The sequence below is a fragment of the Fistularia commersonii genome, chromosome 11, assembly GCF_037954325.1.
Source record: "Fistularia commersonii isolate RoL2024-O1a breed Wild chromosome 11, RoL_Fcom_v1.0, whole genome shotgun sequence".
Classification (NCBI taxonomy): Eukaryota; Metazoa; Chordata; class Actinopteri; order Syngnathiformes; family Fistulariidae; genus Fistularia; species Fistularia commersonii.
The window spans coordinates 4,298,220-4,325,956 of NC_141294.1; the positions used below are offsets into that span (position 1 = coordinate 4,298,220).

Here is a 27,737-nt window from a genome sequence, read left to right on the forward strand (position 1 = left end):
ATTTAATACAAGTCCCTAGACAGCCAAACATAACTTTCTGAATTAACTTTCTGATCATTAGTATTATTGTCTGATTATTTGGTTGATATTATTCATCTGATGCCTTCTTTTATTTTTTTTTTGGTTTTTATATTTTTGACAATGAATGAAACTGCTACAAGTTGATGGAGAAAACTATTTATCATTTCTATATAACCTTACTTTATTTATACTTTTTTTACATGAATGACGCCAAAGTTGACTGGCACGATGTACGTGTTTGCGCACCTATGGGGCGCGTAGACGCTTTTGTGACTGTGCGATTTTATTTTTATTTTGTCTATACATTTCTATAAAAAAAAGGACCATTTTGAATGGATTCATGAGAGCAGAGGTATCCTCTGAAACCTTTGCGAGACTTTTTTTGTCCCTTCGGAGCGGAACCGGGACCTGCATCCTTTCTGACGGACGGACGACAGCTGCTTCAAGGTAGGCGGTCCATTTGGTCAGTGTGAACCGGAACGCTGATAAATATTCTTTTTTTTTTTTATTTAAAGTGTAATCGACAGCATGAGAAACGGGATTTCAACGCTTGGCCAATTTAAGATTCATATGATAGAGAGACGCGCAAAAGTTAGGGGCTGTCATTTCCCCAGCAGCTGGATCGGTGGTGCGTAAATTCCAAATTTAGTTGCTTTATATCTTCCTCTACCACCGAAATAAAGATATACAAAGATACTCTTCCTTTTTCTGTCATGTCATTCTACACGTGACAAAAAAAAAAAAGAAAAAAAGTTTTAGCAGACATGAAGATCATAAAATAACGCATCACCGTCGTGCGTCATTTTCAAGGTATTTGGGCCAATAGGAGTCGGGACACACTCCGCCTCGTCATATGCGCGCGTAATTTAGTGTCTCCGGGGCGGCGCTAGTATTTCCCGAGCTGCCTGTGTGTTTAAAATAATGTTACTCATTGCTAAGAGGTATTTGACCAATCGCTAATGAAGCGTGATACCACCCATCCAGTTTTCAGCAGTTTATGAATCCAATGGTTTGGGGAAGAAAATACCATTATAAAACAAAACAAATAGTGTTGCGGACCCACTGCATTTGTAAATGTTGGCACAACAGCCACCTTGGGAATAAAGGAGATGTGTGAGATGCAAATGAACCTCACACACCCCCCTCTCTCTCTCTCTCTCTCTCTATGTGACCTCACAGCCGGGATATACTGTTGTTGGCTCATATAAAACTCACACAAGGAATGACCATCTGTGCTTTGGATGTCAGTGAATTCCTGACGTTCATGTATGTGATGTAAAGTTTCCATTCCACACCTGGGGAGTCCCTCTTATTATTTCTTCCCAGGGAGTTCTCTTGAGCTGGAACCAGGAAAAACAAACAAGCGAACACAATTGAGATTAGCGACCCACCCTTATAATCATATAAACAATTATAATTTTAATCAAAAGTGTTTGCTTTAACGCAAGTTCTGATGTCTCTCGTCGATGCTCTGGCTGCGAGTTCTTTCTGAACTGATTCGGACTAAATTGGGGATCTCTCAGTTGGATCTAATGAAAGCAAAAGCAGACTTTCACAAGAGCATTAACACTCAAACCTAATCACTGTTACCAGTTGTTTGGTTAATAAGAACACATGAGCTGTGTAAAATGCATGTGTGGACATCCAGTCTATGAATAATCTGTACGTGCACGCTGTCCCTAATCTAAGCCCTGCAGGGAGCTCTCAACTGAGTGCGGGGATCAGTGTGGGAGCAATCCAACCTGATTTATGTTAGTACAATAATGAGCCATTGGATAATTGGATAATTTACTTTTCCGTGTAAAGGGATATGTATATATATGCATATATATATATATATATATATATATATCAATGTAAAGTAAATGCAGTAAAAGGTAAAACCTGATTTATGTTAGTAAAAGAATGAGGATAATTTATTTTTCCATGTAATTAATACATATATATAAAAGTAAATGTAGTGAAAGGTATTGTAAAGTAATATAAATATATATATATACATATATATATACATATATGAAGGAGATGTGTGAGATGTATATATAAAAAGGAAGTTGAAAGTTGACTCACTGTGGCGACCCCTGACGGGAAAAAGACGAAAGAAGAAGAAGAAGAAGATGTATATATATATATATAAACACACACATATATATATACACATATATACATACACACATACATACATACATGCATGCATACATACATAATATATTTACATGGAAAAGTAAATTATCCAATGCTATAGATGTGTATATATACACAAACACACACACATATATATATATATATATATATATATATGTGTGTGTGTATATATATTGCCATGGAAAAGGCAAAAAGAAGTTTACGGTTTGAGGCAGTTATCCAGTCATATTCTTTGTACTGCCGACTCATCAGCACTACAGGATGTTCTTCTAAACCGTGCTTTCCTAACTTAACTAAGAGGGGAAGGCATTCCATGACTCGGCCCCATTAGGGCTCACAACAAGTCTCACGTGCCATTATTGCACAGCAAGGGACCTTCTTAGCACAAGCCTTGGGGCTGGCACTGAAGTTAGGGGGAGAGTGTAGTTGTTGGGACCCTCCCAAACGCACACACACCACCTACCTCATCTATTTTACATTAAAACCACAATTTTTTCCACTTTCCCCTGGTAAAGTAACACTGAAGCAGCAATGCAGACGGCCAATAAAAGTGAAAACTGGGATGTCAGTGAGGTTCCAGCTTCCCACTACCTCATACTGAGTCACACAGTCTCACAGGGAGGAGTGATGCCACTGCTCAGGTCTAGGAGTTATACTGTTCTGATGTGTGAGTAACTGAATTTCTGACATTAATGATTGTATTGATTGTAAGGAAGCTAGTGGAAAGTTCCATACCATGAAAAGTTAAAACAAAAAAAAAAAAAGGACACCACTATGTCATAGCCAGATGCCGTGTGTTCATTCATTCAGTCAGAGCTTTTGACTCCTTTATCACTATGTTGTAATTAGTCATGATAATGCAGGGTGCTACGAATAGACTATCCTACCATTTAAGGAGGAGAACCTTTCTTTTAGAGCACTACTGATAGCAGTCCCTGTCCAGATATGGGGAGTGTCGAATCAGTGTGGATGTGAGACACGGAGGTTGCAGTCATTGCGGTGCTGTACAAAATTCCTTCATGATTTGCTGCTACGAAATCTTTCGAAATCACATTTGCAGCGACATAGGAAGGAAAAGCCAAAATAGAAGAATAGCAACAGCAGGGATGCATTGTCATTTGAGCTGCACCTGTAATTGGAGTGAAGGTCTTCTGGTCCCAGAGCTGGAACTCCACTGGAACTGAAGTGAGCTAACTGCCTCTTGAAGCAGACTGTCCTCCTTTCCTGCTGAATATTATCGTTTTCTTCCTCCCCTCCTGTCTTTTTTTGCCTCTTCGCCTATTTCTCACACCCACCCAAAAGGACACATGCATTTAAAACTGCTATGGGTGAGCCAAGGCTTCAAGCTGGGCCAAACCAGCTTGGGTTCAAAATCAGGAAATAATTTACTTCATAGTTTTATTGAAGTATGATCTGCACAATAAAAGGAAAATCTTGTTACACCATAAATGCAATGATGCAAAATGAAGGACTCAGTGAGGGGGAAGTTATGAAAAACACTATTCTAGGATAATTCAACCTTTCATGGTTTGATTATTATTACCCAACATTCTAATTCAGTCAGAAAGGACAATAAGGGAAAATAGATGACAATTCACGTTAACTCCCTTTTGATGTTGTAACAATATATAACAAGTTGGGGTTTGTCCACCTGATTCCCGTCGTGCACTCCATGACCATATGGGGATTCTGACAAGAAGAAGGAAGCCAAAAAGAAGGACTGAGGAGAGTCTATGCTTGCTTCCATGCAAAATTAGATGACCTTTCACCTTCTTTATGTGGGACCGTTTCAGCAGACAGAAAAAAAATGTGACGTTAATGCATTATTATTAAAGATTATTTGATTCAACCAACCTTCACTTCTTATTACATTACTTTGCCCGTCTCAGTGGCAGCTCTCCATCAGTGACCGTGCATTAAACCAAACTCGATTGGCTCTACATCCAAATGATTTGGATGTAGAGCCATTGTGGGTTGACAAAACCGATCTTCAACAAACACAACTATATTTCTGTTCGCAGCTCGCTAGTAAGCTTCTCCTTGCTAATACACTTGTCCTCTCTGACTATGCAATCAGAGCGTGTGAATATGCTGACGTTGCTGAAGCCTGCTAGAAGGCTTTGATGTCGCCAACTCAAAATCTGATTGGTTGAAGCAACAGTCATCAAGACTTATTTTTTGCGTAAAGGGCTTGCAGAACCGATTGTGCCCCCCCCTCCCCCCAAGGCAGAGTTCTTTGACTTTGACCCTGCCTGGCAACAGATGATGGCTAAAATGTTATTGGTCAAATGCTTAAATATGAAAATACAGGTCTGGAAGTGGCACAGCCAGGGGAAAAGCAATGAAAGGAAGTGAACGGACGATTTAAAATTATTCAATAAGTATTCATGGACAAAATATTATTAACATCTGTGATTCAGATATTTTTAAAGCCAGCAGAGAAGGCCTTGCAGGCCCTGATGGCCCACCACTGTTCAAATCTAAGAAAAGCCTGCCAAGGTGCTACCAACGCCGCTGACGCCATCTCAAAGTCAAACAATATGTTTAAAAAAGCTGATATGTAACACACAGGCACACACCAACTCACACACAACACAAACACAGTCTCCCTCTTTTTCTTTGTCGCTTTCCATTTATACTGCCTGAAATTTGAAATACGGTGTCAGTGCCCTGATTTCTTTTGTACTGATAACCTCAACTGTTCCTTAACAATGACAGGGTTTCAGAAAACCCTAAATGTCACAAAATATGTTTTACTAGCCCTCTGCAGACTAATTGAAGTCTGAAACCATTTCATTTAGATAAAGTACTCCTGGTACTTTGTTAAGGCTAATGGTACAGCAGGTCAAACGTGCCAGTTTGTTTTCTCTTTACTGCAATATTAAAGATTTGTGATTTGAACTCAAATGACGAAAGCAGATAATATGGGAACGTGACACTCTGAACTCTTGGCTGCTGAGTCACAGAAACATAAAACTGTGAGCTTTTTTGGACATTAATATTGCCTGCCCAGACTATACAGGATACACACACACACACACACACACACACACACACATACACATGCACATGCACTTGCATGCACAGTTACCCAATATATTTTATGTTCCATGTTGTAACTGGTATTCCGTCAAGGGATTCCACTTTCTTGCTCTCCTGTGAATCTGCTTGAACCATCACTTCCTCACAGAGCACATACTCTATGTTCACAGGCATATACTTCTTCCTGTGTGCGCGTACGTGCACTAGCCGAACACAAACATCGCAACTTAAGCTTTACATGTGCACACATGGCCGGGTTCCAGCTGCAACAGAACAGCTTAATAGCATTTACATTAAGACAAGTTATATATATTTTTGACAGGTAATCATTGTTACATAACTTATGAAAGAGTTATGAAAGTACATCAGGGAATCTGAAATACTTCTATTTAAGATTTATCGTTTCATTCTAAGAATATATATATTTATATACACCCACACACACACACACACACTCACACACACACACACACACACACACACGCACACAAACGTAACTGTCTCATTCCTGAAAACTGAATTTGGTCCAGTGTTTATTGTGTTAACTCATTATTGAATGAATTTTGATTAAAATTAGATTGAATTCATAAATCACAGTATCTATGGCAATTGTTTAGAAATATTAGGATCTTGTAATGACAAAAAAATCAGAGCGTGTATTATTGTTTTCCTTTGTATAACTGACTTGATGACTGTCATATCATTAAATCCATTAAGGTTGTACATTCTAAACAACATGTCAATCACTGGATTGGTGATGCTATTTATAATAAAGGTAATTCCATGTATGGAAAGTTATGCAAGTTTTTAGTAACTAAAATAATCATCAGTAAATTGATAAACTAACCCTTGAATATCAACCTGCCTCAAAACTATTATTTAATCGCATAAGAGCCTCAAGTCACATATCCAAGGAACATTTTTATTCAAAATTTAAACTTTATTGAATATTGACTGACTCCAATGTGGATTGAACGTTGGATGAGGTTTTCTTTATTTTTTTGTCCTATAAGACAACCAAAGTGAATAAACAGTTTTCAAAGTGCATGAAAAAAATACATTGGAGAAAAGAAAGATAGGTTGCCTTCATACTGCCTGTGCAGTTAAAATATCTATAAGACTGTTTTTTTTTTTTTCATTTAATTTCCCATCTTGGTAAGGTGGCCTGCAGCTATTTTAGATAACTTTCATGCAAATGTTCTCGTGGGTTAGAAAAACAAAGTCACAGTTGACATGTTTGCTAAAAACACGATACAAATTGCATCTTCATTCAATTTCACCTGTTTAGTGAAATTCAGGGGAGCATGAAGGAGGTCTTTTTGATACTCGATTTTTGTAATTCTGACAAGCAAATAGATAATTTGCTGTAGAGCTCAGAAGTGCTCCAGTCCACATTTACACTTCAATGATGGGCATCACAGAACGTATCTAGATCTTTCTTAAAAATGGAGTTCAGTGTTGTGCGTCTCCAAGTAAAGTATTCAGATGAGTTCCATGGCAATATTGGTTCAAATGTCAGTGCCATTTCTAACACTTCCATCCAGCTGTATGTTGTGATAGCTCTAAGGAGGAAAGAAACCTTTACCTCAAGCAGGTAAACAGAGTCTCCTCCGAAAAGCCAGTGTGAGATCATCCATTGATTCAGTCATTCATTGCTAAAATTCATTCAGGGTTGGTGAAACTAACCCACCATCAACTCAGTCTACGCAGGGCTTGAAACAATTGTCACGTTTTCTGAAATAGAGCCATTGGGAGTTTACCCGAGAGACTATTAATAATAACAGTATGACTGTTAATACATCCAACCCTTTTGGACGGACTCATAAAGAGAGAGACAATGACGAGGCCAAAATGCAAAAACAAACAAGAGAGCTGCGGTGATATCATAAACATGTGCTAACAACACCTTCAACTCACCATGGTACTTGCTACAACATGACATCACCTGCACGTGCCTCTGACGCCTCCTCTGTCACAAATGCAGTTCATATTTGAGGCTTTATCTCTTTGGGGTCAACGCCCAGTGTTCGTAGGACCATCATGAATTTTATTCATTAGTAGTCCGACCTTTTGGCTGGATCAGACGCCCAGAGGGGCTTTTGACCTGTTGTGACGTGCGCATTTTCTTTGTCTGAGAAGTGTTAATTTTCTGCGCTGACTCACTAAATTACCAAATATGGATTATGGGACAACTCAAGAGTCTTCATTTTGAACCTCGGCTTGCTAGCAAATGAAAGGTTGTAAATCGGTTGAACAAAATCAGTTTTCAATTTAATGGTTTGGGTTTATATTTCCATTCCAAACGCTCCAGCACAACTTTTTGAAGACTATTTAGTACATAGTGCATATTGATTTAACATGGTTTCACAAAGCAGCTATCAGTTTGTGGAGTGTGCATATATTCTGTCCAAGTGCAATAGCTTCCTTCTGTTTCTCTTAGAGTCCAAAATACAAATGCACTGCAATCCCAGTAGGCTTGAACAGTGTCAGAGCTGTCATGGAGGTATCACTGGATTAGACTCATTTTAGACCCATTATCACAGACTCTGATAATAGCAGCAAGCTTGCATTCATTTTGTAAATTAGGTGCAAATGTTTTGATGCTTATTGTAAACAATTTCTTCCCCCCTGAAAGTGTCTGTGTTCATTCAAGGATTTATTCTGCACCACTTAATAAACTTTCAGACAGAATAATCACACATACAGATCCTATGCACACCAAAGGAAGTTGATCAAACTTGCTCTGAAATTCACACAATTAAAATGTATATTTACAGAATCGCAAAATCCTATCTCCCCGCCTAAATGTAAATAAGTTTTTTTGTATGTATGTATGTATGTATGTCATTTATCAGGGGTCTTGTAAATGAGTGTCTGACGTGGAGAGCCACGTGCCAGAGGACGCCTGCTACACTGGTTTTGGCTGAATGAACAAGGAATTATGTCCGAGCCAAGAGGTTTCTGGGTGTGTGTATTTCTCCAGTTGTGTAGACTCTGTGCTTCCCCACTGTCACTCTTCCAGCGCTGAATGTTTTGTTAAGTTATCTGCTGCACATCTATCTGCCTTGTCTTTTTATTTCTTTGTAGCCTGGCATTATTCTGAAAATCCCCCCGATTTCCCCTTTTTGAATAAATCTTCCCAGACGTCCATCAGGCTTATTTGTTTAGATGTGGTTTTAGGCTTTCTTTCCAAATGACAAACACTACGTGGCTTTGTTTATATCTGCTGATTTATGTGATAATATGTATTACTATTCTAACTGTTTCGAGTGTGCCTTGAGAACAATGAAGCGGAATCATGTATGTCTCTTGGAACATGTTACACAATAAAAACAAGCACAATTAATTCCCCTTAAATCTATATAGTGTCCCCCCACTTCCCACTTTTCTGCATACCTTTGTCCGCCCGTCCAGTTATAAAGAATCGTCGTTTTTTTGAAACTGTCTTTGGGATAAGGACATGAAACGAGCACACGAAAAAAAAAAACGAAACAAAACTAAAAACTCTTCTCCTTTTCTTCCCACGGAGATATAAACAGATGACATCACAGGGTGGTCCGCGCTGCATTGCGCCATATTGAGTGGGTCTCCATTGGTCTGCCAAACATATGGAGGCAGCTAAAAAACGAGTGCTGAAAACAAACTTCAACATTGTGAGCAGATTTTGTTTAGCAGAGACCGTGTTCATAAAAGACAGCTGGTCATGATTGAGATACAAAAAAAAGTGTCCCTTCATTGGGTCGCACATAAAACAGAATATTTCATCATGGACAAGCGACCCTAAAGCAGAACATTTTGGATGGAGTTCTCATCTGACAATGAGTTCAACCCCTTCATTTCTATGGCGGAAGTGACAAGGAATTGAGAAAGATTGAGAAATAATGTAATGTAGCCCACCGACACTACAGCTGTATTAGAACAATTGGCAACTGACAAATGTTTGACATTTAAACGGGGGAGGGGTAGAAGATGGGCGAACAGGAGGGCGGGAGGGGGGAAAAGGCCCAGAGCTTTCCTCCCCTATATTTGTTAAAAAACAAAAGGTCAAAAAAAATAAAACCAAGTTAACAGATTAGACAAATGCATGGTTGGCATTCTGTTGTCAAGCACTTTCATGATAAAGATTAATAGCTCCTACCACAATCAGGGAAAACCAACCCCTTGAAAGCAAGGGTTTTAATGCCTAAGTCTCAATAAATGGCTTCAATTACTGTTCAAAACAATAATGCAAACCAAACAATAATTAAATGTTTGTCGCAAGCATTTATTTTTCTCCTCTTTTTTTTTCTCTAGATGACTTGTCAAAGAGTCCTCACCTACCTACGGATATTTGGCACCACTATGTTCGGTGTGTCTCTCCTGTTGGGCATCTCTACAGCCTATATCATGGGCTATCAGTTCTTCACCACAGCTCACAATCACCTATCTTTTGGCCTTTATGGAGCCATACTGGTTGTTCACCTCATTATCCAGAGCCTATTTGCGGTCTTAGAACACCGAAACATGAAGCGGTCCTTGGAGACGCCGATCAAACTGAATAAATCCTTGGCTCTGTGCATCGCTGCGTACCAAGAGGATCCCAACTACCTGAGGAAATGTCTGGTGTCTGTGAAGAGGCTGACATATCCGGGAATCAAAGTGATCTTGGTGGTTGACGGGAACTCAGATGACGATTTGTACATGATGGAAATCTTTAAAGAAATAATGGGATTTGATAAAGTAGCCACATATGTGTGGCGAAGTAACTTTCACAGCAGAGGGCCCGGGGAGACGGATGAGAGCTACGCTGAGAGCCTTCAGCAAGTCTCCAGACTGGTCCTGAACAACAAGTGTGTCTGTATCATGCAGAAGTGGGGCGGGAAGAGAGAGGTCATGTACACTGCCTTCAAAGCACTGGGAAGGAGTGTCGACTATGTGCAGGTAAGACATCAACAGAAGCGGCTTGAAAACTGTAAAAACAGCCTCAAAACCAATGCATGTTTAAATGTTGTAAATCAGATATCACCATCAGAGTGATCGGTATTTTTTTTCTAATGGTATACAGTATACCCTTGTTTTTCACGGGGGTTACATTCCAAAAAGAACCCGTGATAGGCAAAATCCGTGAAGTAGAAACCTTTTTTTTTTACAATTATTATACAATTAAATACTCTATTATACATTGAAAAGAACGGGAGACGAACGGAAGATTCATTCATTCCGTAATGCCGACCTGCAGCCGCATAGCTTTTACCTTCCCTTAGCATGTCCAGAAGCTTAACCTTATCGGCGATAGATAGCATCTTCCGCTGCCCTTTGGGCCCTGCCGCGGGCGCTTTTGTCGGGCCAGAGCTTTTTGTCAACATTATGGGTTTTAGAGAAACTCGAAATTGCAAGAGAATTTGCACGTACGTAATGTAAATTTTGGCAAGCTGTTTTACGTACGTGTACATATTAAACTGCAACTTTATCGACGCACAGGTGGAGAAGAAGCGGAGTGACTTTTTAGCCGATCAGAATACAGAACACAATGCACGATGCAAATCCGTGAAGTAGCGAAACCATGAAAAGTAAACCGCGTTATAGCGAGGGATCACTGTATTAGAATATATGGGTGTAAGAAGGACAGGTCATGTCAAATGTAGGTTGAAGCAAAAGAAGATTACACTTGGGAAGATGAGAGATGGCTTGAGAAAGAAGGTGAGGCTCTGCCAAGGCAAATATAAGTTCCACAAAGAATCCTTTGTATTGCTTTTAGACACATGGTGGCTGTGTGCCCCTGGTTGTGAACTGTAGTATAAAGGACAGATGTAGCTCATGTTTAGGTGTAAAAACGTCAGTTCCAACGTCATATAATCTACATGAGCAATATGTAGCTCAGTGTGGCTCAAAACCGAGACAAAATACATCATTGAGTAGGTCTTGTTTTCGCTGAAATAGCAACACAATTTTGGTCACTACAAAATTGCTTATCAGGTAAAACCACAGTAAATGAAATGAGTAAGGATTATTTTGGGAAAAAAAGCAATGTTTATTGACATATGATGAAAACAAAAAAAGCACCATATGTGAAGAAAACCAACAATGGGGTATCATTTGATCAAACCAGATATTGAAAAAAAACGAGGTTAACCAGGGTAACTTAACTGTTACCTTGAGAAACAGCTTTAAAAGGCACATGAATACCAAAAGGTAAAGTTTAACCACTGCAAACTGAATATACATGACAGAAACTAATGCTGTTATTTAATGAACCTTGCTTTTGCATTTATGTTCGAACTCAATGAGTGCAGTTACTATATTTTAGGGTCTTCGATTAAATCAACTTTATTTTCTCAGGTAAAAAAAACATTCGAAACACCACCTGAATGTTTGTGTCATTAATTCGATATCACACATATGTATAGTAGCTCTTAGGCAGGCGTGTTGAAATAAATTTCAAAAGCCGTCTTATTGGTTTTACCCTTTGGGTAGTTTCAAATCAAAATAAAACTTTTAGTATACTTTTCACACCTAAATTATGTAGTAGAAAAGCTAGTTTCCCCAGGCAGCCATGACAGTTTAAGAGTGCTTATAATTACGAAGTATGACTTAAACAGCAATCGACAACATTTCCACCTGTGCCACACCACAGGGGCGTATCGAAGAGCAACAGCACATTTCAAGTCCTTTACCCCTAAAATGTAAGCATAATACTTTTCTTAGGTTGCGAATCTGGCATGGAAATATGGCAAAGGTGTCTACAGAGACTCTACAACAACAAAAATGTGTTTGTCTAAAGAGTGAAACCAATTTTAAGGTCGGAGTTGTCACATGTTGTAATCTGGGCTTGTTCACGGCCCCTTTTCCTGAAATCGAACCATTTGTTCTGAATGGAGCAGATAATTATATTTTCCACTTGCACTGTTTTTATTTCTATAAATGACTTTTCTTGTCCTCCAGAGTAATATTTGGGCTTTACATAGCAAAAGAAGTCTACATTTTTTTGATTAAACTTCATTAATACGATGAGGTCTCTATTTTTGATTCGATGTTCAATGAAAATGTTTGTAGTTCTATCAAAATTGGTGCCTAAAACCTGCACATCATCAGAAATTGTTTCACAAAGACCATCTTGCAAGGCCATAATCAATATCTAGAGAGAAACCATCTTTAATCCATTGCTACCGTCATAAGTCTCTGTTTTTAACAGATACGTTTCAGGTTGAGAACAGGTCTCATCCCCTGATTTAGAGAAGCCAGAAAATTACCATTTATAGAAGAAAAGTACAGAGTAACATAGTTCAAGGGGGCTTTGATAAAGCTAAAAGGTATTCCTCATTTTTGGGATGTTGGAAGGTAACTCCCAACATTATTATCTTCAGACACATCGTACTATTTACCCATTTCAGTCATTGTTGTGTTTGTTGTGGATTTTCCCAAAGACACAGAATCCAGAAAGCTGTATTTTCATACTATATGCAGATTGAATCTGTTCTGTTGGGCTCAAAAATCCAAACTTTTTCTTCTGCATATCATGTCCCTGTCATTTAAGTCAGTGGTCTCCATCTATGTGAACTCCACTTGTGACCAATATTATGTTAGATAACTTTCATGGCGACATTTTCATATTTATTAACTCGCGTTTACCCATAAATGAAGGATATCGTTGTGAATTTGTGAAACTTGATTGTTTCAAACTGCAGCGCCAAAAACATTGGGTATCGTTGTCATGCACGGATATTGTTGGCTTTCTTTTGCGTACAACTCTCGCTGAAAGGCAAATTGGAATTCAAATGTAATGAATTTCCTTCTCTTGTTCCAAACATTTGATTTATCCCATTTGGACCACTCTGCACAAGAGCTCAGAGAAACACAGAGGTCTGACTCCTTAACCAAATAAACTGTAGAGTAGAGATTGCTAAATCAACAAATATGCATTTCATCTCTATACGTGCCAGAAAATAAATGTCTATATTCCGGTTTTGATACTTTGGCAGCAAAATGGTATTTGATACTGAATACTAAACTGTATTCTCTTGTTTTAACACAGGTATGTGACTCTGACACCATGCTTGATCCGGCATCATCGGTGGAAATGGTAAAGGTTCTGGAGGAGGATCCTATGGTTGGCGGTGTTGGAGGAGATGTACAAGTAAGATTATAAAACTAACATCCTTAAATTCTAAATTGGAAACTTTGAATATCTCAAATCTTATTTTTTAAAATTTTTTTTTTACATTTTGCTCCTAAATCCTTTCTCAGATCCTAAACAAATATGAATCTTGGGTCTCGTTCCTGAGCAGTGTGCGATACTGGATGGCTTTTAATATTGAGCGAGCATGCCAGTCCTACTTTGGCTGCGTGCAGTGCATCAGCGGCCCTTTGGGGATGTACCGAAACTCTCTCCTCCATGAGTTCCTTGAAGACTGGTACAATCAGACCTTCATGGGGTCCCACTGCAGCTTTGGGGATGACCGCCATCTCACAAACAGAGTTCTCAGCCTTGGCTATGCAACCAAATACACCGCGCGGTCAAAGTGCCTAACAGAGACGCCGATTACATACCTACGATGGCTCAATCAGCAGACGAGATGGAGTAAGTCGTATTTCAGAGAATGGCTCTACAACTCCATGTGGTTCCACAAGCATCATCTATGGATGACTTATGAGGCTGTGATTACTGGATTCTTCCCTTTTTTTCTCATTGCCACGGCGGTCCAGCTCTTCTACCAAGGAAGGCTCTGGAACATTCTGTTGTTTCTTCTCATTGTGCAGGCCGTGGCACTGATCAAGTCGACATTCGCCAGCTGCCTTCGAGGTAACATCGTCATGGTTTTCATGTCCTTCTATTCCGTACTGTACATGTCAAGTCTGTTACCGGCCAAAATGTTTGCAATAGCGACAATAAACAAGTCTGGATGGGGAACGTCTGGTAGGAAAACCATTGTGGTGAACTTTATTGGTTTGATTCCTATATCAGTTTGGTTCACCATTCTCTTCATTGGGATTATATACACAATAATCCTGCAGACTAAAAAACCTTTCCCTGAATCAGAAAAGATCGTTCTCATCATAGGAGCAATAGTGTACGCCAGTTACTGGGTGATACTTTTGACATTGTATGCAGTGCTCATAAACAAATGTGGTAAGCGAAAGAAAGAATCTGACTACGATATGGTGCTGGATGTATAACTCACAACAACGGGCAGCATTTACCATTGAATATTTCCTTGTTATTGTCACTCACGATGTTCGTAATTCACAAATGAATTCGGATGGCCGAGAAGAGCCGAATGAAAGTCTGTTTGAGTTCAACCAAAATGGGCGAAATCCAAATTTCTAACTTGAAGAGCAAATAACATAACAAGAACAGCAGCTATGTTTATTCATGAGCATGGCGTTCAGGACGGTTAATTAGCTCACCATTATTTATTGAATGCTTTGGTTAACCTTGATAATTATGACCAGATGATATTGCAGTTGTTAGCAAGAGTGCTAGGATTTATAAAATTAGCTACCTCTTACACGTGTCAAGTCCACTGGGCCTCAGCCTGTTGTTATCGTTAACCAAAGAAACGGCGGTTCTTGTTCATCAAGGTTTAACTCAACCAGTATGACTAGTCCACCTCGAGAGCAAAACTGTGTCCCTGTGTTTGTTGACAACAACTAAAAATCTACCAAACAGGTTACCCCAAGCAGACTTGCCACTGAAACTGAAAGCAGCTGCAACTATAGCATTTGAGTGTCTCCGTCTATGACAAAACATTGTAAATGACTTGGAATTTTCTCATTTTTCTCACGTTACCACATATTTCAAGTTACTGTAATACTAATTTCTATATAACTGGTTACCAGTGAAATTAGTCACCCTAGTATCACATAAAATACAGTTATCTATGATAAATAATCCTTAATATGTATTTAAAATCATTTTTTTTTGCCACATGATCTGTTTGTCAGGGCCTGTTGGCAATGTGTTGCTGTACTTTTTAAGTGGTTTTAGAGAAGAACTACAGAAACCAATTCACATAGATGAAATATTTCAGAAATTGTTATAAAAATGGAGAGCTGCTTACTGTCTTTTTTTGTCTTCAAGTCATGTGGGAAAGACATGACGTAAACAGTTTCCTTAATCTTCAGTGATAAAACATTCGACATTGGGATTTGAGAAAACAAATGACTCGGAGAAAACTGATAGGCATCATAGGATGCAATGTTCATCGTCTGCACAGCCATTAATTTATACCAAATGAAAATTAAATTATTTATGGAAGTGCAAATGCAAATGCCAGCCCACTGCTATTTTCAGGATTTAGCCGTGACTGATATCACACTGCTTGATTAGCCAAAATATTTCTCCCGAATCCCCCCAAAACCAATATTCTCACAATTATCCAGTGTTACATTCAACGATTGTTTCAACATACAAATCTTGTGTTTCCCACATGACTTGAAAAGCAGTATTTTTCTCAGCGTTTACAAAGTGATTAATCTCAAACTGATCACTAATTGGTAGATCTAATCTCCACCAGATCAGGTGAACATGCGACCAGACTGTGTATCATTGCTGCTGTGACTGTTTTATTTTTACAGAAACAATGATTTTTGTTTTTCTTGTCTTTGCGTTTGTGGTAGTTGTATGTTACAAAATGAATTTAACACTATTATTATTAAAATATTTCTTTCTACCAAGCTGAATGATAACCACCATGTACACATGGTGGACATGTTCCAGTCCAAAGATTTTGTAATTGTTGCCTTCCACTTGCCCTTGCTCTTTTCCTTAATTCCTCGTTCGTTCGGTTCAGCCAAAGATCACAGAAGTAGTGATTTAGAGGTTGAACTAGAATGGATAAGATATCAAAATAGAACACATATGCACATGATTTTTGTGGAGTTTGTGGTTTATGCGCTGAATGGGTGGAGGAGTCCCCTGGAATCCCCCTGTGCGACATCTTGTGGTTTTGGGGGAATGAGGAGAAGATGGGATATGAACACATATCAACGATAAAATGACTGCCCAAAACAAAAGGATAAGAACGGAAGTGGTCTTCCCGTTGAATTCGTGCATCTCTTCGTCTTCTTCACATTGTGTGATAAATTACAAATCTATCAGTTGCAATGTTGAGAACACTAAACAAAACTGTGAGAGTAAAACACTAAAGTACCAAATTTAAAGTACTACCTGATAATAGGACTGTGAATAAGGGCACTTGATGGAAGGAAGCAGAATTCTGGGATGAAATATGTCCAGCATTATTGTAGGAGAGGACAGGAGTTTAACTCCGATGCACTTTTATGTCTCTCCTCTAGTCAGTTGTCAAGCTTGACATAATCAAGCTGAAATACCTCAGTGGCTCTATGTGCATTGCATGAAAGTGTCAGGATGCCATCCAAAGACTGATGCATTATGAAGGTCTCATGTAATTTATGATCCGTTTGTTAAATATAAAAGTGTCCTTTTTATACGCAGTTCAAAGCTGGATTTCTCTGCCTAGTTGGCCCTATGCTGTAGCTGTTTACTTATTTTTACTTGTATTTCAATGCATTTTTATATATAGACATTTTTATTCTATTTTTTGCTTAGCTGCCAAAGATTCTCTATTTTCATTAATGGTTTTATAAGAGAAATGGAAAAAAAAATGTATTGTGCTTTCAACTGTTCTGACAATGACTTGTTTATTTGACCAAACAATGTGAAATTATGAGCTGGGGTCTTTTGTCTGCAATAACAACAATAAAAATGCAATTTGTAGGGATAAGTTATTGAATTCATGAGAGGTGATGAAACTGTGCTTTTGTACTTGGATAGAAATCCAGCATATTTATATGAAAAAAAAAACTGTGGTTTTTAGCATAATGTACTTGGTGAAATGTACTTTGGTATATTGTTCATCTGTAAGGCAATGGTTCTCAACTAGTCTAACCTCAGGACCTTCTTTCTAACCAATGAAGCTCAATATCTGTCAGCTTCTTCTGAGTCATAGCACAACTCCAACTGGCTTTTCATGTGAATTTAAATAATTTTACATACAAGTATCAAAATTGAATAGCCATAAACAATCATAAGCAAAGTTTAAACTCTTCAATGCACAAACACACTGACACTTCAGTACAATTTATCTTCACTGTAACATTTTTAACATTTTCAGAGTCACGCTTGTATTTTGCCTTGTTTATAATTGCTAGAATGAAAGCTGCTAACTGCTGTGAATTCACTTCAGGGGTACTTTTGGGTACTCTGTGCTGCTGCATTGTGGGAACGGCATTGGTCATTTTTTAGACTATATAACACAATTTGCTTTCCCCTTTGCCCCCAAACACACACACATGTTCTTAGGCGACTCAAAATTGCTCTATGATCCACCTTCGATTTGGTCCCGTTTAACCAGTTGAGAACCTCTGTTTTACAGTTCCATATAATTACACTGCAAAACTTCAGTTTTATAAAATACACTTTATTTTGGAACCTTATTCGTAAATATTCAACTTAAAATGTTTCAATTTTGCTGACTCCATATCTACACTGACAAGACAAATGCCAGTGTTAAGAAATTTGCTTGGAAATATGTTAGCAAGCAACCATTCTCTTCCAATAACTGCTTCAGTTTTTAATGTTTAGAGAGTATGTAGCTATTCAGTTATGCTTCTTTTATTCAGTGCTTATTAAAATAAACAATATAGACAAAGCAAATTGAAAACCTACAACCAAAACATTTTAAAAACGTTTGCACAAAATTTTCATTGCTCAAATTTTGAGGTGCCTTAGTAAGCATAACAGAATAATAAGAGAATTAGAGAGACACATTTATACATTGTTGAGGCTGGTTTTATTTGAAGGTAAATGAATAAGACCAATAATTTAACCATGCGATTGGTTTCTTGTCGAGCTAGTCATGGACAGTGTTATCATGAAGCACTTTGTGTTGTGCCAAATAAAAGTTCCTATGTTTAACCTGCTGATGCTTTCTTCTTTTTTGTGCTATGATGAGATTACCTAGAACATGGACCAATTTGATTGATGTTGTATGTTTAACTTGGAGTTCTTGCGTTCTCATTTGCAAACAGCGCACAACAGGGAAATAAACAATGAGTGCATATGCTGCCGAGACATCTGGAGTAATGAATGAACGTAAAAACTGTATTATCTTTTGATGGTATGAAATTATTTCATGAGAGCTTAACTTTGTGTCTTCTTTTCCTTTCGGCTACTCTCTTCAGGGGTTCCCAAGGTGAATCAACTTCCTATATTTTACCCTATTCTCTACATTTTTTCTCCTACGCCAACTAATTTCATATCCTCTGTCACTACATCCGTAAATCTTCTCTTTGGTCTTCCTTTAAACCTCCTGCCTGGCAGTTCCAACTGTAGCATCCTTCTGCTAATATATTCACCATCCCTCCTCTGAACATGACCAAACCATCTCAGCCTGTCTTCTCTGACCTTCTCTCCAAAACATCTAACATGTGCTGTCACTCATTCCTGATTCTATCCATCCTCGTCACTCCCAAAGAGAACCTCAACATCTCCATCTCTGCGACCTTTAGTTCTGCTTCCTGTCTTTTATTCAATGCAACTGTCTCTAAACCATACAGCATCGCCGGTCTCACCACTGTCTTGTACACCTTTTCATTCATTCTGTCTGATGGTCTTTTATCACATATACTTCCTGACACCTTTCTACACCCATTCCAACCTGCTTGAACACGTCTTCACCCCTTTTCCACACTCTCCATTGTTCTGGACTGTTGACCCTGAGTACTTAAAATCCTCCACTGTCTTTATCTCCACTCTTTGTACCCTAACGGTTCCTCTCATTCACACACATATATATTGTCTTGCTGTGACTAACCTTCATTCCTATCCTTTCCAGAGCATACCTCTACCTCTTTAGCTTTTCCTCCACCTGTTCCCTGCTCTCACCAGAGATGACACTGTCATCTGCAAACATCATGGTCTATGGAGATTCCTGTAAAACCACATCTGTCAGCCTGTACATCACATCTGCAAACAAGAAGGGACTTTTATCTGACCCCTAATGTAGTCCCACCTCCACCTTGGACTTCTCTGTCCCACCTAAAGCACACCTCACCAAGGTCTCACAGCTGGCATACATGTCCTGCACCAGCCTAAGATACCTCTGTCACTACAGACCTCCTCTACCATAGCTCCTCTCTCAGCACCCTCTTGTATTCCTTTTCCAGGTCTACAAAACCACAATGCAACTCCCTCCGTCCTTCTCTACCAGCATTCTTGAAGCAAATTCTGCATCTGTGGTGCCCCTAAGAGCCTCCTTTTAGGCACCTATCAGGAGCAACATCCATTTTGCTTAATCTGTGGTATATTAGTTATCAGCCATCTGTATTACTGAATCCTCCTATCTGCTGTTGATAAAAAGATAGTTACTCGAGAAGATTTACTCTAAATAGGTTATTCTAGCATTAAGATATAAAATAAAAAAAATAAAATAAAAAAAAATGGTAACCGAGGGTTGGAAATGGGTTTCAAGGGTTGAAAAGGTGAAAATTTTAGTTTTTGACCAGCTCTTCATCTAGTTATGTTGTATTTTCTATATATTGAAATAATTTATTCCATAGTTACATTTCAGCATTTCAGGGCTTTTAGACTTAAGGTTTCAGTCTTCACATCTGTCATTGAACCATTATTTTTTCCTTTGAGATACTTAAACCAGGTTTTTCTTTATCTAACCAGAGTAGAGCCCCAGAACAACTGACCTCGCTTTAGTTTCCAAGCTCCTAGTCTCTGTGCGTCTGGTGTAAGATCTCTCTGAGAAATCATTTTCATAAAAGTAAAGGAGAATAACATATTTAAGTCCATCAGCAGCTCAGTAAGAACAGCCAGACTTTCAGTCGTTGCCAAATACATTACATCATTACTTAGTGCTGTTGCAAGCTAATGGCTCCCTGCTGGCAAACCGTATCCAGCAGCTGACAACAACTTCTTCTCCTTCCTCTTGGTGATTGCTCTTTGCCTTCAAAGTCATCTTTCAAGTTTAGTTGCTTCCCTAGGCCTCTATACAATAATCTTAATCTTATTTTTCAAATTGGAAGTCAACTGTTGCAAACTGGTTCTCTGCATTAAGATATTTGCTCAGTTTATTGCATTTTAAATTGGCACACTTCCTCTTTGCCCTGGGGATATACATGGTCTGATAAGTTTTGTGTGGGTTTGAAAGGAACCTCTGGAAGACTCTAGCAGGAAGGGACATACTATAGCAAAATTCAATAGACTGATTTAGCTGCATCTTCTGTTTTCAGCATTATGCTTCAAGTACGTGTTTGGTTGCGAGTGATTGTTTGTATTTCTACTTTAGACATCACACCAATTATTTCCTTGTCTGAAAATGAATCCAAAACACATCAGTCTTGGGTTCTGCTTGCTTTCAAGTTGCCTTGAGCAGAGGTAGATATTATGTTGAAAGAAGCAGCAGAGACAAGGTTCCTGCCAGATAAATCTCTGATAGATTGTTTTATAGTAGCTAATTTACGGTATGTTTTTTTTTTTTTTTTTGTCTTTTATAGTAGAGAGTCTGAAAATAAGCTGAGATCATTGTCCTTCTGCATTTTATTCTGATAAGAATTTTTTTGTTTTTGTAACATCATAACCCCTCCAATACATATTTTGTGGTATGATTAGCACTTGAATTCATTCGCTTATCCACCAACTCATGTTCTATTCTTCCACAATGATCATTGATTTCAAAACTGAAATTAGTATTTCTATTAGTATTTCTATTAGTATTTATCTTACACAATATTGGAGAAAACTGCATTAATTTATTAGATACAAAACATGCGGGAAAACATGTACTGGAGATATAGGTATTGTGTGTGTGCGTGTGTGTGTGTAGACTGTTCCAACTATGCTGTGTGGTGTATGGATTTTCAGCAAAATCTGTGCTGGCTGACTGACGTTATTAGCTAAGTGTCAAGGATATTCAAACAGTGGAACAAGTATTGCCAACGCCTTTGCAAGAATCGTAATAAATAACATTATGACCATTTTGGGGAAGAAAACGCGATTGTCCGGTTGTGTGCGCAGATGAGGATTTTGCCTAGATGATAACATTAACATGCATTCGGCAGGCTGCAGCAGCATAATTATCCATAATGAATCCATCTCAGCACTTCCAAGCATTAAGACAGGTCCACCTATGGGATCTCAGGATCTGCTCTTTAGGGCAGTCTTTACCAACTTAAAAGAAATTCAACAACACTTTCATATGGATTGCAACATATTATGACCTAAAAGGGAAATGAAAGGACTGTCAACAAAATAAGATGCAAAATAGTAATTACTATAAGATAATCAATGCCAGAGGTGGAGCACAGAATGGAAAATGTACATTATGAAGGGAGAAAGCAATGGGATAATGCAGTGTCAGGGAAATATTTGCATACTGCCAGGGCAGAGGCAGGTATTATGAGACGATGAGGAGCAAAAAGCAAGAAAGCGCAAGTAGCAATGAGCGTACTGTCGTCTGGGTTTCCTAATCTCAGGACTGATCTGGTCTTCACAGAAAATCAAATCATAGCTGATTGTGATAAATGTGCTAATGCTGACCATTACCATAGAGTTGTCTCGGTGGAATAGGATCGGTGGTAGAATCACAAGTATATCAGGGTAAGGAGACTGGGCTGAAGGAACAAGGTAATACTGGTTTTTTGGGGAGACAATTGGACTTTAACATAGAGTTTGAAAAAAAAGTCCTAAAGGGTAAGATATCATTCCAATGGCAGCACACAATACTCCTCCAGTACTACTCCAGACATTTTCTTCAAGTTATGACACTGCAGGTCTGCAAAGAAAAGAGCTAGTAGAATCTTTAGTTTGGATCCGAAGTGTCCGATTTAATACTGCGAACTGTCTGAAGCCATCAATCCATGGAGAGTTTTGACCTTGAGTGTGTATGATGACATTGAAGATATATACATGAAGATATCTACCTCAATTTGCAGTGCTTATGTCCTCCATTGTAAGTCGCTTTTAGGATAAAAGCGTCTGCCAAATGTAATGTAATGTAATGATGTTACAAAAATTAACAGAATAATATGCTGACACCGAGTACTGAATCTGGATTAATTATAGCAAGTTCTGATCAGACTCAAGTTTACTTTCTTCCTAAAGGACTAAAACTGTTTCCCTGGCTGAGGACACAGAAAAGTCTGTCTTTACCGATAAACAGTTATTCAGTTCGGTACCTGGCCACCATCACACTGGACTGACCTTTGGCTGAACATGTCAGGGAGGAGAGCTATTCACAATCTAATGCATCCCATACACTCTCCCTCTATGTGGTTGCCCACAATGGCTCAAAACAACTTTAATTCCGATAATTTGAGTAGAGCCTCCCCCCTTTCTTGCTTCCTTCCTTACCTTAATTCTAGCTGCACCTCTCCTGCTCCCCGGCCTGCTCACCAAAACTACACATCTACACCCTTCCATGCTTTCTGCATCTTCCCATCTCTTCTGACCCCTTAACAACATAATTAGGCTCATTAGCCCGCACTAAATGCTGTAAAACGTTTGATTTCTAGTGTTTCTAAAGTGAGACAAACCGCTTTATTTAAAGACTAACACACAAACTGTTGCAATTTCAACTCCCATACAAATTATTTGCCACAGATGTCCTTATGGGAATGTTTAGAATATGGTGTGATATTACTTGGTGTGTATTCATATCTGTTTCGACCACATCTGTCTCTCGAAACGGTGAGTGAAGATTTAATGGGTGACATTGGTAGAGTCCAGACATCTTTTGCCTCACGGACAAATGAATGGCCACCCACAGTTTAGCAGGCTGTCGAGTGTAATGAGTTCTAAATATTCCGATCCCATCTGATGCCTTGATGAAGACACGCCTTGAGGGATATGCCTCAATTTTGACCAAAGGATTAAGTTAAAAAGACTGCATCTGATATTTCTGATCATTTCACTGTAATATCCCTTAACTATCTGTATTTTTTGTTCTTTGTTAATGATGTCTTGGTAATTATTAGGCAACATATAATTTATTCTGGGGCGGACGGTGTTTAAATACCTTTATTCTTTTTTTTTTCAGTCACGGGAGATTTGTTGCCAACTAATTGGTGGCATTTTTTCCGTGTTCAAGTGGATTCGATGACTTGACAGTTCAGTTGGTGAAAAACCCTCAACACATGTAGTAAACACTTAGTTAACTGCATAATTATGCCAGGGCTGGAGATGAGAGGAGGTGGTGCAACCACTTACAGATGTGGTTCCTAAACCTTCAGCCATTTTTCTTTTTCTATTTCCTCGCGCATCAGGCTCCACAAATGGATGAATAGACAATAGTCTGCTATGAATCAGTGTGTCCTAAGTGTATGGTAGACATCTACAGCTGCAGTTTGAATCCCATAGAGGAATTAGATAAAGCGGTAATGCATTAATAGAAATTCACAGCTGCAAAAATGAAAAAAATAAAATAAAGAAAATAAAAAAATTTCATAAGGGCACGCATCTGTGTGTGTGTGTGTGTGTGTGTGTGTGCACGCGCCTGGACCAAAATTCTGAGTACAAGTGAATAGTATTGGAAATATACATATTTATAAGGATATAATAATGATAATAATAATAATAATACGGTAATTTTAATCTTATTGTTGTCATTCTGTTATCCATTTTTATCCTTGTTGTCTCAGTCCTTTTAATTGCCATTTATTGTTATTGTTGTGCTACTTATCTTATCTTATCTTATCTTATCTTATCTTATCTTATCTTAAATAATATTGATGCACCATGAGTTGACCCATGATCAGGATGTGCCGTAATATAGAGTCTGCTGGCATTTTAATGTCAGCAGGAAAAATACAAATACAAGTAAACTAATTTCTTAGTGGCCTTTCTTCGACACTATTTCAGTGTCTAGAATTATGAAAACATCAACAACCCATCAATTTTATGTGGCTCTGTGTATCTTGTGTGATGCTCGAATAAGTTTCTTCTAAATGATTTCATAGCTACCATGGCCAACGACCGAAACTATGACAGAACAATTGATGTCAATTCTGTGGCGGGGGAAGGAGCGGGCAAAGAGAAAAAGAGTGGGAAAAGGAAATAAGCTGGACCATTATTGCTATAATGTGCAGTAGCAGGTGTGACAACACTTATGTGACTGAGTAAATCTCTGAGAAGGATCTCACGAGATCTGACTTTCACCATTTCATGTTCAGAAGGGACACAAACACACACTGGCTTCCTGTATCTTAAAACTTCCAGAAATGTGTTTGTTTCTGAGGGGCTAAAATTTATAGTTCAGATCTAGGAGATTCCATGACGCGTCATTCTAACGGGACATGCAGAGCAGAGCTGCGTTCAGCTGGGATTAAAACAAGGATGAGGCAAAGAAAGGCTGCTGACAGATGGCAGGAGAATTAAACTCTGTTATGGCAACGCATAGAATCAGTCTGTTTGAAAGATACTCTGATCCAGAGAGTATCTGATGCTCAGTAGGTATGAACTTGACTTAAATGAGTACTCAGAATTGTTCAACAACTATATAACGATAAGAGCAGCAACAGCACTCTCCTCAGCTAACATCCTTTCCAACAAGAAATTACACATCTCTCACCAAAACCACCAGAGCAGACTTGAATGAAAACACAAAAGAATTACATGTTTATCAATGCTTTAGAAATGCATCGTCGTTGTGGGATTTCAACAACGCTTGTCCATAACAAATACATGTGGATCTTTAATTTGTTCTGTTGGAAAATTAAGTCAAAAATAAAGGTACCCCATCTTTCAACATTCAAAATATTCTGCACGACATTCAAATCAGTAGTTCTGTAAGATTTTTTGGAAAAAAAGAGTGATTGCCAATTTTTGTGATGATTTAATTTTCTTATTTGATATAGTCAATGCAAGAAATTTGCTAAAAATTGCCTATTTACTCAAGTAGTAACATAAGGTTTACTATATTTGCAGATGGGCAGAGGGGAAAATAATTCACTCAATTATTTAAAAAAAATACAGATTGCACTGTGATCAGTGCAAAACATACAGATACAGATACATACTGGAAAATATACAGATTGCGCTGAACGTGGCTCACATTATCATTTTGTTCTTATGATTCTTAAAGCTGTGAATTTTGGAGAGATGATTCTGAGAGTGGTTTGACAAAGAGAAAAAAAGGACAACAGGGTAGTGGCCAATAAAGAATGAGTTTGATGTTCAAAAATGTAATAAAGGGCCAAAGCCAGCTGGACTTGATCAGAAAATAGATTAACACAATATCTGTCTAAAGATGTCAGAGATCCAGCCTGTACTAATAATCAAAAAGGGCCTATAAGCTGAAATCATCATTGGTTGGAATTTACTAGGAGTATTCTGCTAGTATCATAACACATTTTTTGGAGGTAGCACAGGACCAGAACACAAATTACTGTTCTATCCACTTTTCCAGTGGCACCAAAAAACAAAAACTAGCAGCAGGTGGCCTTAAATGAATGAGGGAGATTGAAGTTGGTTGCAACAAAAGAACAGTTGACTAAAACAGGCAGATGGAACTGATTACATTTGAACAGAACAAAACAAATAAACAAGCAAACGAGCAAACAAAAAAAAAAGGCAAATTGGACAGAAGCTATCAAGATGTGCTAAAAAAGACAGGTCATAAATCAAACTGAAATTATGAAGCAACAAGGACCAGGTGGGAGACGATGGAGCACACAAATAAAAATAACAATAGGGTTGGTAACAAAACAGCGGAATTCATTATCCAAAACTGCGACAGACTATTGGGCCAAAAAAAAGCGACGCTATAATCGTGTTCCAAGAGAAAAAAAATAATAGGTCAGACAGGACTGTGGCAGATGCTGAAAAAAAGTAATGGACCTTAAAAGGAGCTGAAAAATTCTCCATTTGGCATGGGATTAAAAATTGCAATTTGGTCTGACAGATTGCTCTTACAGAAGACATCTGAACTGACCACACCCTCACAAACACAATGCTATGTTGTGGTGGCAAAAAATGTGTTAAAATTTTGTGGCAGCACCATGGAAACAATGTCAATAAAAATGGATCGGGATCTTTTTTTCGTGGTCGGCGGACAGATTTCTTGGCCCATGGTGGGCGGCGGTTAGCTGTTTAAGACGTGAGAAAGTCGTCTTTGGGGCGGAGCTCGGCTTCAACAAATGGCAATAGGAGACAGGTGTGTGCGTCCTCTTAAAAGTTTTGTCATAATACCACGTTCTTGTTCTAAAATTAATAAGACAGCTATAACAAAACAGTTTGCAATATGTGTTTTTTTGCAGAGGAAAACATTAGAACAAGCTCCTTTGACTCTTAGTCATGAGTGGCTGTGAAATACTGTTTAATATCAAGACAAGCTTAATTATACCCGAAGTGCCAATTCGGTCACTGTTAGTCACAGAGGGGCATGTGGAAAACGTTGCGTTCAGGCCGCACCCAAATCTGCCGTGTAGTTTATTTCCAAGATGCCGCACTTTTTGCGGCTACCGCAATTAGTACTTTCAATGTGTTGTTCTAGCTTTCTAATTATCTTACAACTTGAATTGTTCAAGCTTAAATTTTCTCAAAGGTTGGCTTGTGGAAATGACAGAATACCTTTTTTTTCCCCTCTAAACAAAGCAGCGAAATAGTGAGAGGTAAGACTCCCTCTGTTTTGCCTTTGTTACTCCATTCTCCAGAGGAAATTAGTGAGGGATGAAATTCAATAAGATGTCAAGTGATGGGATAAGATTATTTACAATTTCGATTATTTATAGTGTGACTTTAAACAGGCCAATCATAATATTAAGAAATAAAATTTAGAAAGGGGGAACAGCTAACTGAAGAAGCAGTCTGAGAAACAGTAGAAGTATTCCTCATGGGGAGGTTAAAAGGGGCTTGAGACTTGACCTGAGACGATGTGCTTCAACATTCTCAAGGTCAGCCATGCTTTATTTTACTTGTTGATGGACACTGGAGACTCGTACAAACTCTGATAAATTCCCCAAAAGGTTTTTTTTAGGTAATGCTTTAACTGCAAGCATGACAAAATTACATATAAATCATCCTTTTGCTCTCAACGAGACTCTATATAACAACTTTGAAAAGCCCCTTGCTTATCCAAACAACGAGGCAGCTAAACATGTATGTGGAATGAAGTGTGTCATGCAGAATTAAGCAGTTTACACGTGTGTTTTATATGGAAACTGGGAAAATACAGTTGAGTATGTATGGATGCAAACAACGAACACAGTAAAATGCCAGATCATTGAGCTGTACTCCTATATCTTAATTTCTCTTATTGCAATGTCATAGTGTTACACAGTGTACACACAGCAGACAAACTTTGGGCACGCAGTGGCCCGGTTGTTGATTTAGAGTTGCCAGGGGAACACGGGATTCGGGATTCTGTGCTCCAGATGTTCCATTAACAACAGGGGGACTTCCTGGTTCCTGAAGGGCCGAAAGTGAACATCATCTCATCCGTGTGTGTGTGTGTGTGTAAGTTCTCAAGCATACATATCCATGTTTCTCAGAAGTTTAAAATGCTCATCAGCTGTGACTGCATCAG

General features: G+C 38.5%; 1 protein-coding gene across 2 annotated transcripts; it reads left to right on the forward strand.

The window, feature by feature from the left end:
- The first annotated feature begins 6 nt into the window (after positions 1 to 6).
- has2 (hyaluronan synthase 2) lies at positions 7 to 18,105 on the forward strand. Of its 2 annotated transcripts, none has more exons than XM_086154594.1 (4): positions 7 to 468; positions 9,502 to 10,128; positions 13,220 to 13,321; positions 13,432 to 18,105. In XM_086154594.1, exons 2-4 carry the CDS (start codon positions 9,502 to 9,504, stop codon positions 14,359 to 14,361), a joined length of 1,659 nt encoding a protein of 552 aa, XP_086010720.1. In that variant the 5' UTR covers positions 7 to 468; the 3' UTR covers positions 14,362 to 18,105. The 2 variants fall into 2 exon arrangements, with proteins under 2 accessions (XP_086010720.1, XP_086010717.1); XM_086154591.1 differs by lacking the exon at positions 7 to 468 and adding an exon at positions 8,072 to 8,173.
- Positions 18,106 to 27,737: the final 9,632 nt, after the last annotated feature.

Coding starts and splice junctions, on each gene's coding strand:
- has2 (XM_086154591.1), top strand. CDS start 8,150: ATGTCCGAGCCAAGAGGTTTCTGG. Junction 8,174..9,501: donor CCGAGCCAAGAGGTTTCTGG/GTGTGTGTATTT, acceptor TTTTTTCTCTAG/ATGACTTGTCAAAGAGTCCT. Junction 10,129..13,219: donor GGAGTGTCGACTATGTGCAG/GTAAGACATCAA, acceptor GTTTTAACACAG/GTATGTGACTCTGACACCAT.